Raw genomic sequence first — 14,313 nt, 5'->3', positions numbered from 1 at the left:
TGTTCGAAGTTTTGCCGAAGAACGTTGAGATATTAGCCAGAAGAAAATTGAGAGATTTAAAATATACCAGAAATATCTAACTATGTCAAGCAGTTCGGACGCATGGGACTTTTCACGTGTAACTAGCATGTGGGCATGTGTATGAGCGCATGAGGATGAGTTTCTCGCCTGCACAACTTCTTTTTGCTTTTTTTATTTTTTTATTTTTATTTTTTTTATTTCAATCTCAATGACATTTCTAATTCTCTTATGGTAGGACATTTTGGAAGAAATCGAGAGAAATTAAAGTAAGTTCGGAAACTTTTTTTTTTTTTTTTTTGTGTAAAAACACAATACCGATACGTGTAAGTAGCGGTTTGGTTTAGTCTATTCAATAATTATTTGTAATACATGAATGTCATGTTTTATTATTCTCCCCTGTCTTAACCATGTTAGAAGTTGAACTTAAATAACTTGGTTGGACTTTTTAAGTATATCAACCATAGTAAAGTGCTAGTTTTAAGTTTAACATATTGGTGTCAGTATAGTTCATATGATTCATGCTATAGCATGCAATTAAATAAATCATATAATATAAGGTGTTATATTATGTTTCTTGTATGTCATATGTTTGTACGTCATGATAGTTATAGGTGGATTGTTAGACAATCTTCTATAATAGATTCACTACTTGTTATGAGAACCACTATAGCATGTACAATCTTAGTAGGATGTGGATGCACTTAATAGTGTCCTACGATCACTATGTGGGTGCGATTAAGAAGTTATCAACTAACTTGTTAGTCGTGCTCTTGCCAGAGCAGTGCAAGGGACCACATAGAGTCAGCAAGCATGAGGGTTGCTCCCTCTTGTGTCACCTTCGTATTGTGTGACTACTAGAACTAGGTTAACTACTCTATTAGTTTATTTGTAGCAATACTCCAAACCAATAACTTCACCAAAATGTGGAGACAAACCTTCAAAGTAAATCGTACTTAGGAAAAATATTCAAAAGAAAGAAAAAATGGGTCGATCGCCATGAGAATTTTAAATCGAAAAAAAGTACTGACCCAAAAAACCAAATTGTTATAAATTAAATTATTAAGAATTTTGAACTAAATAGACTAAAATTTTTAATAACTAAAAGTCAAACTACACCCATCAACTAACTTTCAAACTCTTCCACTTTTCACATATCCTTTACCAATAATAGGTAACCAAGAAAAACTCATATTTCCATAAAATTAAAAAAAAAATAAAGTAAACACTAATGGTATGGTTAGGTGGCGTAGGCGAAGCATGAAATAACAACTTAGAAAGTGGGTTTTCAGGCCATCTTCAGCAATAACCAAAATTAATTGTGGAAGTTTAAGAGTAATGTTTGTAAAAACTACTAAACTATGCTACATAGATTGTAGAAAACTTAAATTCCAAAAATTGATAATACAATCGCACGAGGTGTTGATGAACGGGCAAATGAGAAAGGCATGATGCGACACGTACGTACATTAGTTTGAAAGGAGAAAACGAAGGTGTGCAAGAACGAGCGCGTGCGTCCAGCCATCGACTTCTTCTGAAACGAATTCCATAACTAAACTTGTTTCCCTTTCACCCTCGCAATTTACCTACATGCATTTTCGCTTCATTTTAGGGAAAAAAAAACATTTGAACCATTTCAACTTTGATAGGTAAAAGAATCACAGTTTCATCACTACAAACAGGCACATGCCTACCTAAATTAAAGGTCGATACAATACCCTTTTTATAATATCGAAAATTTACTCCTAAATGCTATGTTTTTCGAGATTCAAAAGCAGAGAAGTTAGGCCCGAAAGATAGTTCAGCACTTGCTATACATTAACCCGGTTTAATACTCGTCTCGACTTTGAATCACTCCACTCAACACTTTTATCTTCTCTCAATCAAAATCATGCACATATAATAGTTCGAAACATTCTAAGTGTGCACCGTGTACGACGAACACTATTCTAAACAGAGAAAGTCCATGTTTCCTAGTTTTCAAGGGATTTATTTCTTTCTCCCTTCCAGGTAGAACCAAGTCCTGCTCAGAAGCAAAACAAGATCTCCAAAATGTTCACAAAATCTCACTTTTTTCAGCATAAAAAACAGAGGAGAAAAAGAAACAAGCTAATAACGATGGGCGCAAAAGATATCCTCCATAAAATTCGTACGCAATTACCAGAGCTAATTGATGCATTAAAACCTTACCTCATAAAAACAAGGAAAAACGGTTGCCCCCTGCACAATACAATGGAACAATTGCAAACGAAAACTTGCAGCTAGCTAACACAAATTTTATCAACTTTTTTGTTTTTTTGTTTAATGTAAATCAACAAGTCAGAACAACGAGATAGCATTGTCAAAACTAGCCAACTGTGAACAAAGAAGATCTTATGCTTACACGGAACTCTCACGAACTAGCAGTCGAAATTCTGAAAATTCGCATCGATATTTTTTAATTCATGTTACGTAAATCATTGTGAAAGGAACTCCTGTTGCCTTCTAGGATATAGAGTAATGGAGGTTGGTTTACGAAGGTAAGGCTGTCAAGCTAAAGATTCTACACGAGATCAAAATAGTGCTCCTGGTTGAGTTTATTCAATCTAAGAGTGATGAATATATATATACACCAAGACTTACAAAATAATGATAAAAATTTCCGTGAACTTTGATGAATCTTCGTTTCAACCTATAATATTTAGTATCAAGAAACTCAAGATATTTCGAAATCAAACGTAGGTGTCACTACGGTTTGTACCATAACCGCAAAGAAACTAAGCTTACATCTTAACGACCATTGGGCCAACGTGTAATGGTATTAAGGGTGGAACGAAAATTGGAACTTTATAACTTCTCATATTGAGCTTCTCGATTAAGATATAAAGTAACATGTATCCTTCAAAAATTGGTATTTAAATACTTTTATGTTTCATTTGTATGCATTTTGGATCATAGTTCATAAAGGTAATGGAAAAGAATGTCAGCTACACATTAAAAGTATTGTACAAGACTAAACATTTTACTACCCTCAAAACAAAATCCTGCTTACATAAAGTTTTACAGATGCTAACAAACTAGGCAAAAGTTTTCACAGAAAAATAGCTAATAGGCCACAAATAAGTAAAACTAAGCGTGTCAGACATGGCCAATAAAGATATGAATGCATGATACTAATCAAGATGCCTTCAAGAGAGAATTAATAACATATATCTCAAAGAATAACAGGAGGCGGTTGTGATATTACGATTCATTATATGCACAATGGACTGGACTTCTATGAAATCAAATTACTTAACCATCTACCGGTTCCTAAACTTCAATTACCACACTGAATCTAAAGATTATGTCATTGCCACCAGCTTCAATCCGTTATCTGATTTAACTCAACCAACCCAGTTGACCAGAGCTCGTTTTCTATGTCATTTCTCTGCTTTTAAAGAAACTAAGCCCATCTGCTTAACTCTTAGATTTTTTTTAAATTATAGTTTTTTTGTCTTACATCTCTTTACATGATTTTTATCCTTCCTAAGAAAAGATTTAAATTCTAAGCCAAATTTCAAAAACAAAAATAAAAAGTAATTTTTTTAGCTTTCAAAACTTGGAATAGATTTTTAAAACATCTTTAAAATATAGATAACTAAACAAAGAAACTCCTAGACAGAAGTAATGTTTATAAACTCAAAACTAAAGCCTCGTTTGAAAACCATTTGATTTTTAAAAATTCGGTTTTCTTCTTTCCTAAGAAAATATTGAACCATTAGCTAAATTCCAAAAATAAAAAAAAATAAAAAAAAGAAATTTTTTTAAGTACTTTTTTCTTTTTTCTTTTTTTTCAAAATTTGGCTTGGATTTTAAAAATACAAAAGTAGATAACAAACCCAAGAAATCAATACATGAAGGTAGAATTTTTTAGCTCAATTTTGAAAAACCAAATGGTTATCAAATGGGGCCCAAGTATTTTTAGTAACAACATTGTGGGTTTATTTGCTAATTTCTAAAATCAGTTCACGAAATCTAGATTAGATTTTAAAATTTTAAATATGTATAAGAAAATAAGGAAACACACATCCAAAAATGACCTCCAAAAACCATAGAGCAACAATGAACAAACCATCAATCAATCTCCCGACTACTTGCTGAATGAAATTTCCAGAAGCATGGAAACTAAAATCTAAAAGTTTTTATGGTTACATAAGTCAATTTCCTAGGTGGTGGTAGGAACTTGTACATCTTGGAATTTGTTCCAAATTCAGGATTTAGCTATTTCTTGTATCTAGAAGGAGAACTTGGAGAGCTTTCTTATCACTCCCGTCACCTACTGACTAGTTTTATTTTGTTCCATAAAAAGTTCCACACCTAAGTCTATATTGAAAAGCACAAAATGAGAGGAAGTTAGATACCCCCAAAATTCCTAAACAAATGCCTAGGATTAGGAAGAAATAACCTCGATGAAGATAATTAGATCATGCACGAAACTCTTCAATCAGCAATGTCATTCTAAACTCTTTAATCAGCAACTTCAGAATGACAACAATAACACCTAATTAAAATCCTAAACACTAGCACAACTTTTAAACAACCTACACAAAAAGTTAAAGCAGTGGATCATGTATCATATACCAGCTATAATAAAAGATGCTAAAGAACCCGAAGTCATACGAATTAAAACATACTCTATTTCAGCCAACAGAAACTTGCATTTAAATAGAAAATCATAAACCAATCAGAGCTCATGCAAATATCTACTAAAAGAGCTAGGCCATCAAAGAATAAAAGTAAAGTATGAGGGATTACCTAAGCAAGGGGCAGCTCATTATTGATTTCCTGAACCCCAGCCTGCTTGCTTCTGCTGCTGCTGCTGCTGAATCTGGAGGAGTAAATTGGCAGCAAATTGGAGTGTAGATCGATATCTCTGGTCCTTGCCTGCCTCAGCATCACTGCTCCCAGTGCCAGTGCCAAGGTTTGCAGATTGCAAATGCTGCATCTGATAAGGAGGCTCGGAATTCACCCTATCAGATGCTAATTGAGTAATAGGTTGTGACTGTGTCGTAGAACCCTGACCTTGATTAGATAAGGTCACAGTATTTGCTGATTGCTGCATAACTGGTGCACCATAGCCAGATGTGTCAACTCCATTGACCGACCCATAACCTCTCTGGCTAATTTGCGAATTATCATGATGATACTGAGGATTGACCAAGGGCAGACCAGAAGCTTGTGCATTTTCAGGAGGGGCAGAATACGTAGATAAAGGCCTGTAAGGAATAGGTAACTGCTGCTGCTGCTGCTGCTGCTGCTGCTGCTGCTGTGGCAGACTGACAGCAGCTTCTTGGATTTGGGTGGTTCCCGTGGCCTGTGGTGCAAGCTGGTTAGGTGTCTGAGGGAGAGGTGGATAAGGTTGAAATTGAGAAAGGCTGTGACTCTGAGGATTATAATGATTTCCCATTTGCTGAAATGGCTGACCGGTTTGATCAGAAGATTGATGACCTACCATCCATCCCTCAGATGTAGCCCCTTTATTAGAAACAACAGGAGGAACTGGAGGTTGTGGTGAGGCTGCCGGTTGTTTGGCACTTTCTAAACTAGATGACTGTGACTTACCAGGCAGTAGGGAAACCAAGGTAGCAATAAGCTCGGGTGTTAATGTTAACCCAGCTTGTGAGATTGCAGCCGTATTATTGTTAGCAACATATTCTTGAGGCAATGGCTGAACTGCTGATGGCTCACTTGCGGGCAGAAGTGTTTTTGGGGGCTCCTTAATTTCATCATGCAAAACCCTATTATAATCCATCGGAAGTTGCTCCTGCTTTGAAGGCACTGACCCATATTCAGTTTGTGAAGACAAAACCTGCTGTCTCTCACCATAGTCAGATGTAGGCATGGGTAGATATGATTGTTGGTGAGTAGGTTCACTAATAGACACCTGAGGAAATTTGAGAACAAGACCATAAAGCCGTTCTGGACCAGAAACTTTCAAGACTTTTCTCAAAAACTCTGAAGGAGGAACCAAAAACATTGTAGTTCCATCATCAAACTTAGCAACACCTGCACGATCTTTTGCACCTAGATAACGCAGGAATTCGGTATAGGATGCAAAATCATCCTCGCTATCTGGCAAGAAAAAGACGATGTCGAATCCAGTGGCCTCAGCATAATGTTTAGTGAGCTGATCCAGCCCAGTTCTTGCTGAACAATTGACTACATCAGGACTGCCAAATAGTAGACAAAAACATCAAAATAGATGGTTAGTGAGAATATAAGATTCCAAACACCATCACCTGTACCAACTAGAAATTGATCTTTAGTTGGAATTTTTAAGTTCACATCCAAACTAGCTTTTCTAACAATGTTCCGTCCATAACAAAGCTATGCAGCAAACATCTGGCTAATTCATTTAATAATTATTTTCAGATTTCTTGGTTTAAACTCTAAAGAACCCAAGAATGTGGAGTTTCCCTTTAGCTTCTAAGATGGGGTGCTGATTTAAGCATTATCAGAATGATCTCTATTATTTAGGAAACAAGTATGGACCTCCATTTCCAGTAAGGATCATATACCCCTTTGGCAAAAGGTAGTTTCTGTGTTTTTGTGAGGAAATTATGCTTGCAAAGAAACGGAAGAATTTAAAGATCCTTCACGATTGGACACATCAAATTTTTTTGTAATCATCCTTCGTTTCCTATTACCAACAATTGGGGCTCGTTTCTACAATTTGTACTAATCATGGGGTTACTTGAACAGGATCTGTTTTGTTTAAATTCATTCAATTGTATAGGTTGTTCTATAATATCTGCTAATTCATTTAACAGTTATTTTCAGGATTCTTGGTTTAAATTCTAAAGAAACCAAGAATGTGGAATTTCCCTTTAGCTTCTAAGATAGGGTCTTGGTTTAAGCACGCTATCGGAATAATCTCCATGATTTAGGAAACTTGTGTGGATCTCCATTTCCAGTAAGGATCATAAACACTTTGGCAAGGTAGACTCCCTGTTTTTGTGTGGAATTTATAATTAGAAAGAAACGGGAGAATTTAAGGTTCCTTCAGGACTTGGCTCATCAAATCTTTTTTGTGATTATCCTTTGTTTCATATTATCAACAATTGGTGCTCTTTTCTATAATTTCAATTGACCACGAGCTTACTTGAACATGATTTGTTTTTGTAGGTTGTACAACTATGTCCTTGAGTTCTTTTATAATTTCTATTAATCCCATGTAAGCAGGCCCCATTTTTTGTACAAATACAGTTTATATATAAAAATAAAATAAATAAAAAGATAAAGATAAAAGATACTTTAAATAGACAGCATTCAAAAATATTTGTACAAGCGGTGTGCACCAAAACATTTTGTTCCCAGATACCGCATGAATTAATCAACTACATGGCATGAGAATCATCCTACGGAAGTGAGAAGCTAATATTAATACGAAAGTTTTATTTAAAAAATATCAGAAAGAAAATTGATACTTACAGCTCACTTCCTATTCCTTCGCCTATTGGAACACAACGAGCATGACAAACAGGCGTTCCTCCCTTGGCAATTATTCCACGCCATACAAAATCATTTTCAGCATGGCTCTGGCCACGACCACTAACTGGAGCCCTTGCAACTATAGGTATAGCAGGAGTCTTTGCTGGAGCATTGGCATATGGAAGAGAAGAACCTCCATCACTTATTGGACGAACCCCATATTGCTGATCAAAACCCATGCTCCGGTTATCCATTTTTCTTGGAGGAAAAGCAGCATCATCTAAGGATGTTGGACCATCTATCCTTGAACGTTTAGAATCCCTATGGAATTGATTTACATCCAAAGCATCCCACGTACTTGGAGTGGACCTGACCGGTGGAGGTGGACGAATACCAGTAGCTGGAGAAGAAAGTATCCCTGGTGTCGGAGGAGATTGCCTTCTCCAATTTGGACCAATCATATTTTTTGAATTTGCATCCTGAAAACTATGAGATGTCATCAAGTCATTAAATTCTGGGGGGCCTGAGATACCCTGTGGAGGACCGAAGGGCGGTGGTCTTACTGCCGTATTTTGTCCAAGAATGCCACTAGATGGCAGTGGTCCAGGAAACTTATTTTGCACCATTGGGTGAGGATGTCCCAACAGGTCCATTTGTGGAGGACGGATTTGATGCTCATTGAAAAACATATCAGGCCTAGTCTCTTTACCACCAGGATAAAAGCCAAGGTTCTCTTTCACAGGTGCCGGATCACTGTTTGAAAACATAATAGTAATCCGAGGATCATTAAAAAGCCGTCCTTGTAGACCCTCCTTTGCACGCCGTGCTTCATCAACACTTCTAAATTCTACAAATGCAAAATGCCTAGAATGGAAACTTGTAATTCTGTCTATCTCACCAAATAAAATCATCGCATTGTGGAGCATTTGCTCATCAATTTGAACAGATGGAGGATAACCAATCCACAAAACCTTACTGGGAGGTCCATCTCTACGCAACTCCGAAGATTGAGCATGCTGCAACGATTATCAAATGGTTATATTGCTATGATAACAATAAACTAACTATAATTCATAAAGTGAGCTTTTTTCTTTTCTTTTCTTTTTTTTTTTTTCTCCTTTTGAGGAAGAATACAAGAACAAAATGAAGCAAAAATCAGAAAATCCACTGGCATCACGTGGGAGAGAGGGTGGAGAACGGCGGACCAAAATGGATATGATTCTAACCAAACTTCTAAATGGATCGCTCAACAAGCATGGGTGGCTAACAAAATGGCTACCTCATTTCCATCTGTAGGAGTGAGAAGAATACCCCATATGTGATGGTTCTTAAGATGGTCAATCAAAGGGTCAATTTCATTGTATTGATGATCTTGATCCATGAGAAGCTTTTAAAAGTGAGAAAAAGATTATCCGATGTAGAATTAGTCTTTTATCATATCTTAAGAACAAAACTTAGAAAATAACATCAGGACCCAGGTACATTTGTAGTTACTTTATCACAAACAATGTGCACAGGTACGTAAAAGCTTCCACATATTTGTATTTGTAAAGTATTAGCAACTATACATAGTGGTAAAACATCAATGATTACATAAGGCCACATGTCAATAAGACTCACCAGTGGTCTTTTATAACCAGATTGGAAATCACCCATCCCCACATTTCTACCCTGAAGCTGTCCATGCCCATCTCTGGTGTCAGGCCACTGATCCTAAAGAGATTCAGATTAATTACATTAGCGAGAGAAAGAAGAGGTCACATGAACTAATTTCAAAATGAATAAAAAAAAATTTCTCAAAAGGTTTAGTAAAAAACCAAGGGTAAAGTCAATACAAAAAGTAATTAACTAGTTGTAAATGCTGCAAACATATTTAATAGAGCACATTGATGTTCATTGAGATTCTGAACATGCTTACTCTTCTCATTGGCTGTGACCGAAGAAAATCAACTCGAATCTGGTCTCCACCAATGCGTTTTCCATTCATAATTCTCAAAGCTTGTGATGCATCTTCCAATCGAACATACTCAATAAATGCTGTATTCCGATCTCGCAAAAACTTAAATTCATCAATTTTACCAAATTTGGAAAATTCCTCTTCAAGTTGTTCCCTTGAAACAGCTGGGCTAATACCACCCACCCACAAGTTCCTACAAGGTTTGGCCTGAAAACAAAAATTGTCAATTCCAGTTTCTAGAACTAACCAGTAGAAACCTAATGCATGGATGCGTCTCAATGACATGCATGCATGCATAAAATTAAAGAATAAATAAAAGAATTTTTCTCAATAACATACCCAAAAGATACAAGATTAACTTTAAGCAACTAAAGGCAATACAACACAAAGTTGAAGATGAGAAATTGAATTGATAGAAACACCAAGAATATACGTGATTCATGGAACTACTAGACAGGCCCATTAGGCTGAGGAGTGATTAATTGAACTTAATAATAAAAATAATTATTTATGATCATTTTTCTTATTTTAAAAAAATGTATTCCTTTAGACAAGGTATACAAACAAGAAGGATTCATTAGAAACTACCCAACATCTATTCAACATCAAAACTTCTTAAAAAATAAAAACAATATTGCGTTCCAATAGACCTAAAGAAGTTTTGTCTAATAGCGTATTCAAAAACGTGTTTTCACATATTGACTGACCTAATGAGACTACCATACATCCTACATTTTTATCAGAAGACGTGGAAACCACAGAATGCTGATGTTTAGAAAAAGGACGGGCACAACCTGACCAAAGATCTAAGTTAACAAGTTTTACTTACAATCGCTGGGTTAAATATGGCTGTTAAATCATACGTAAATATAAAGGATACGAGCAGCAAACGTCACAATGGTTAGAAGCCCAAGGAAAATATAATTAGAAAGAGATTGTATAAGCATGGTAAACTTCACCAATGGCTTAGCAATCCCAAAGGGGAATAGTCACACTCCCAATTTATAATGTAACATAACTTGTAAATCAAAGCAAGTTTATTAATCATGAATAATCCATCAACATATGTAAAGAATAACATACATATATATCAGTAGTCTTTACACGAGAAAATTTCGCAAAAACAAGTGTGGCTTTCCAAAAGAAATATGAAAAATTGAAAAGAATAAAGATTACAATCTCTCATAAACATTCTTCCTTTTTCTACTTTATTGGGAAACTCAAGAGAAGGTACTTACCAAGAGGGTAGACTAGAAATGTCACCGATCCAAAATACAAACACTACTTTTTTTAATCAATATCATAAAGATGAGAACATTGAGAAAATATTTAGCCCAAAGAGACAGGTACAGTCATACTCTTTTCCCAACATGGTCCCTAAACAAGCATCACATGACATTTTCAACACAACCTACTGGAGTATTATCTATTGATCAAAAATTTGCCACCACACACAAACCAAATAAAATAGTCATTAGTAATAAATTAAAGGGGTACTTCATACTTTGGTCTCTCAATATGCCTCCTCAAAAAGGTTGGAAAAATGTTGCTCGAGGCTTTGATGGGAACTTGTTTTAGGGAAAAAAACAAATATCCTATAGGGCTGCACTGTTAAATCTACTATATGGACGACATGAAAGGAACAAAATCTTATAGACTATTTGAAGGTAGGAGGAGCTTGGGAGATTCCTTTATCTATGGTATATAACACTTGGCTTCTTGGAAGAGTTCAAACCACAAAGATTTTTGGTGGTACCGATAGCCTTCCTTAAATTATTAGAAATTGGCATCAGTTCTTTTGTTTGCGGGAAGGGTTGTCTCTACCCCTAGCCCTTAAGATTTGTTCTTCTTCTTCTTCTTCTTCTAATTTTTTTATTTTTTATTTTTTAATGAAATATAAGATGTCTTCTTTAGTGCTTCCTCATGGTATTTTTGTCTTCAAAGTTAAAATCTCTCAAAATTGAAAAACACGAGTAATCGTAGGTGTCATCCTTGAATCTTTATTATATTTTATTTTGTTAAAGGGAGACAGATTCCAGAATTTCACTAATGTCTCATCCTGGAATCATCAAAACAATGGAGATTTCGTTTATATTTTTAGCCAGTAGGTCAAGGTCAAAGTGCTGTTCAATGAATGATATTAAGAGGAAAGGCTATTGCATAAATATCAAGCTTGAAGGCATAGCATGCCCAGAAAACATTACCAAACAGGAGTAGCTTATCTACTTAAGTGTTCCAAATTAAAAACACTTGCACAAATGAACTCCTCTCAAAGTAGGAACATGTCAAATGTCTTTTTAGGCAGACAGTTAGCAGAGCTAAGACACCAAGACTAATTTCTATTTTAACACAATTAGATACATAACCCTTACTATTCTAATAAGTCCTTAAACCTAATAAATTTGGTACTTCTTGAATCCTGAAATTCTTCTCATCATTATCCATCAACTAGTAGAATTGGCAACAACTAAATAAAGAGAAGAATTGACCCATCCTTGTGGTCTCTTACATGATGCTTAAGGGCAATGTTTATTAATGAACTAAAGCTGCAAATAGCATAATAAAAAGAAGAAAAAGTTGAACAAGAAACTGTTTGTTCATGTCCTTCATTTAACCTTACTCAAAGCTATCTCCCCCCTTCCAATACTTGTGGAGAAACATGGAAATATGCTTCTCTATACATATCTTGTCCAAAAAAAAAAAAAAAAAAAAAAAAAAAAAAAAAAAAAANAAAAAAAAAAAAAAAAAAAAAAAAAAAAAAAAAAAAAAAAAATAGAAACTATGCTAAAGAGGAAGAAGTTTAATGATGAGGAAAATTGAGATAATGACCTAATTAGTGGTAATGAGTTTTAACTTGTAGGTTTGCAACATCGTTTTGTAGTTTCGTGACTTAATGGATTTTAGTTATTGAAAATCCTATGATACTTAGAAACTTGCTTTTGATTGTCTGAAAAAGTTCATTGTTATTCTCTCAGGCCAAAGCTTCATATTAGTTTGAATACCATGTATATAGGTGTTCATATTTGTTTCACTGTGTGCTTAACCTCGTTGGAGCCATCGTATCTTCTTTTCCCCAAGTTGCACTTGAGCGCTTGCTCTTCAATCCGTTTCACGCTTAATAAACACTACATACGAGCTCGAATATTTGCTCCAATATATAACATTACTAGACTGATTTCTAGCACTTCCTGATCTTTACACTGATACCATCTTCCATACATTATATGAGTTGACCTTCTGAAAATTCTTATTGTAAACCAAAGAAAAAGCTAAGCATAAAAAATTAAGCCTATTTCTTCTCTAGATAGTACCAATAACATGTTTAATTAAGAGGGAAGGATATACAAAGACCACCAGAGAACACACCCACCCCAATCTCATTACTTCTAAACATTTAATAGCAATGGAATCATATAATACTTTTGAAGAATTTGAAATTTTAGTACCACAACTTAAGCAAGAAATTCAGATTTTCCCGAGGTTGGATATAATTGCAAGGTTTATATCGTTTTGGTGATTAAATTATACATAGTTTTAATGTAGCCAAATGCTATCAGGTTGAAAGGTTTTAATGTAGCCGAATGCTATCAGGTTGAAAGGTTTTAATGTAGCCGAATGCTATCAGGTTGAAAGGTTTATATCGTATGATCCTCCTGAGCTATATCAATTATTGATAAGTTCTCCCAATTATTAAGATTCTTTCAAACATGCGTATTTGATCGTTATTTATGCCATGAATGTCGGTGTTGGGTTTGTTATATTCGATATTGAATATCAACAAAAGGAAAAACCTTCATCATAGGAAGATAACGCCTATCTCGACGGTTGTCGCATTATCAAACGGGAAGGGTCCAAATGAAGAGCAAAATCAAAATCAAGAAATTGCAAAACAAAGCGAGTAATTAATGGCACGTCAGTCATGTTATACAGATACGCCAATCCAATAAAACCCAACACAACACAGAGATCAGAACAAAAACAAACCGGTCTCGCAAACTCGATCTTGATAGAACTCCCACGCAGAAAAAAACCCTGAAGAGCGTCCTTAGCCGCTTGGGCATCCTCCATATGCTTGAAGTAGATAAAAGCGAAGCTCCTGGAGGAATAGGAAGTAACACTATCAAGCGCACCAAACTGCGCAAACAAATTCATGAGATCCGCATCGGTGACATCCATGGACAAGTTTCCAACCCATAAGCTGTTGGAAGACATCTCCGCAACGTCCGAGTCCCTGTGCAGTAGTGGTCGGCTCAGTTTGGGAGGAAGCGGCATTGTAATCAAAAACGAAGAAACAGAGACTAAATTCACCTTTGGGCTTTTGTCACCGAGTTTGCAGAGCGAATGAATTAGTGCAAAGGAAATGTGTCGACGAGAGAGAGGATTTGAGGTTGAGGTTGAGATTGAGAAAGAATTCTTGTATTGAAGATAGGGTTAGGTTTTGCAGAGGGAAATAGGGATTTGGAGATGAAATTTGGGGGAACGGTTTGGCTGTTCAGCAAGATGACAAAATTACCATATTAGACGCCCTTCGTTGCTTACAACCTTTTAGTTCAATGATGAAATGAAGGGTTTAAAATGTAATTTTGAAGTTTTCTTCTCTCTCTTATTTTGTCTATTTATTTATTTATTTATTTCCCTTTATAAAAGACACATTTATTTTAATAATGAATAATTATTAAATTAAAAATGCTATCAAATAAAATAATCATTAAAAAATTTTAAATTTTTATTCGTTATTTTTTTAATTAGTTAAAAATATTGGAAGGGTATGTTAGTAATTGTGATATACATGATTTTTATTCATGCTCAGGATAACTACGAATATTGTGAGATCCCACATCAATTAGAGATCAATTAGAGAGAGTAATGAGTGCCAACGAGAACGC

General features: G+C 35.2%; 1 protein-coding gene and 1 long non-coding RNA gene across 5 annotated transcripts; both read right to left on the bottom strand.

Annotated features, from left to right (window-relative positions):
• Nucleotides 1-1,291: 1,291 nt before the first annotated feature.
• On the bottom strand, nt 1,292-13,967 carry LOC111784392 (flowering time control protein FPA-like). 4 transcript variants are annotated; one of them, XM_023665100.1, is made up of 6 exons: nt 13,412-13,967; nt 9,389-9,634; nt 9,091-9,183; nt 7,471-8,486; nt 4,795-6,209; nt 1,292-1,604 (listed from the first exon to the last, which is right to left on the bottom strand). In XM_023665100.1, exons 1-5 carry the CDS (start codon nt 13,697-13,699, stop codon nt 4,814-4,816), a joined length of 3,039 nt encoding a protein of 1,012 aa, XP_023520868.1. In that variant the 5' UTR covers nt 13,700-13,967; the 3' UTR covers nt 1,292-1,604; nt 4,795-4,813. The 4 variants fall into 4 exon arrangements, with proteins under 4 accessions (XP_023520868.1, XP_023520869.1, XP_023520870.1 ...); XM_023665101.1 differs by lacking the exon at nt 1,292-1,604 and adding an exon at nt 1,948-2,041; XM_023665102.1 differs by lacking the exon at nt 1,292-1,604 and having other exon boundaries at nt 4,654-6,209; nt 13,412-13,658; nt 13,736-13,965.
• LOC111784395 lies at nt 11,446-12,090 on the bottom strand. Its single transcript, XR_002813531.1, has 2 exons — nt 11,821-12,090; nt 11,446-11,693 (listed from the first exon to the last, which is right to left on the bottom strand). It is a non-coding gene; the product is annotated as an uncharacterized LOC111784395 (long non-coding RNA).
• Nucleotides 13,968-14,313: the final 346 nt, after the last annotated feature.

Source organism: Cucurbita pepo, unplaced genomic scaffold (assembly GCF_002806865.2).
Source record: "Cucurbita pepo subsp. pepo cultivar mu-cu-16 unplaced genomic scaffold, ASM280686v2 Cp4.1_scaffold000193, whole genome shotgun sequence".
In the NCBI taxonomy this organism is placed as follows: Eukaryota; Viridiplantae; Streptophyta; class Magnoliopsida; order Cucurbitales; family Cucurbitaceae; genus Cucurbita; species Cucurbita pepo.
The sequence above is the reverse complement of the archived record's forward strand: the minus strand, read 5'-3'. Positions and strand labels throughout refer to the sequence as shown.

Coding starts and splice junctions, on each gene's coding strand:
- LOC111784392 (XM_023665100.1), bottom strand. CDS start 13,699: ATGCCGCTTCCTCCCAAACTGAGCCGACCACTACTGCACAGGGACTCG. Junction 8,487..9,090: donor CTGGTTATAAAAGACCACTG/GTGAGTCTTATT, acceptor TAATCGTTGCAG/CATGCTCAATCTTCGGAGTT. Junction 6,210..7,470: donor GAAGGAATAGGAAGTGAGCT/GTAAGTATCAAT, acceptor ACTATTTGGCAG/TCCTGATGTAGTCAATTGTT.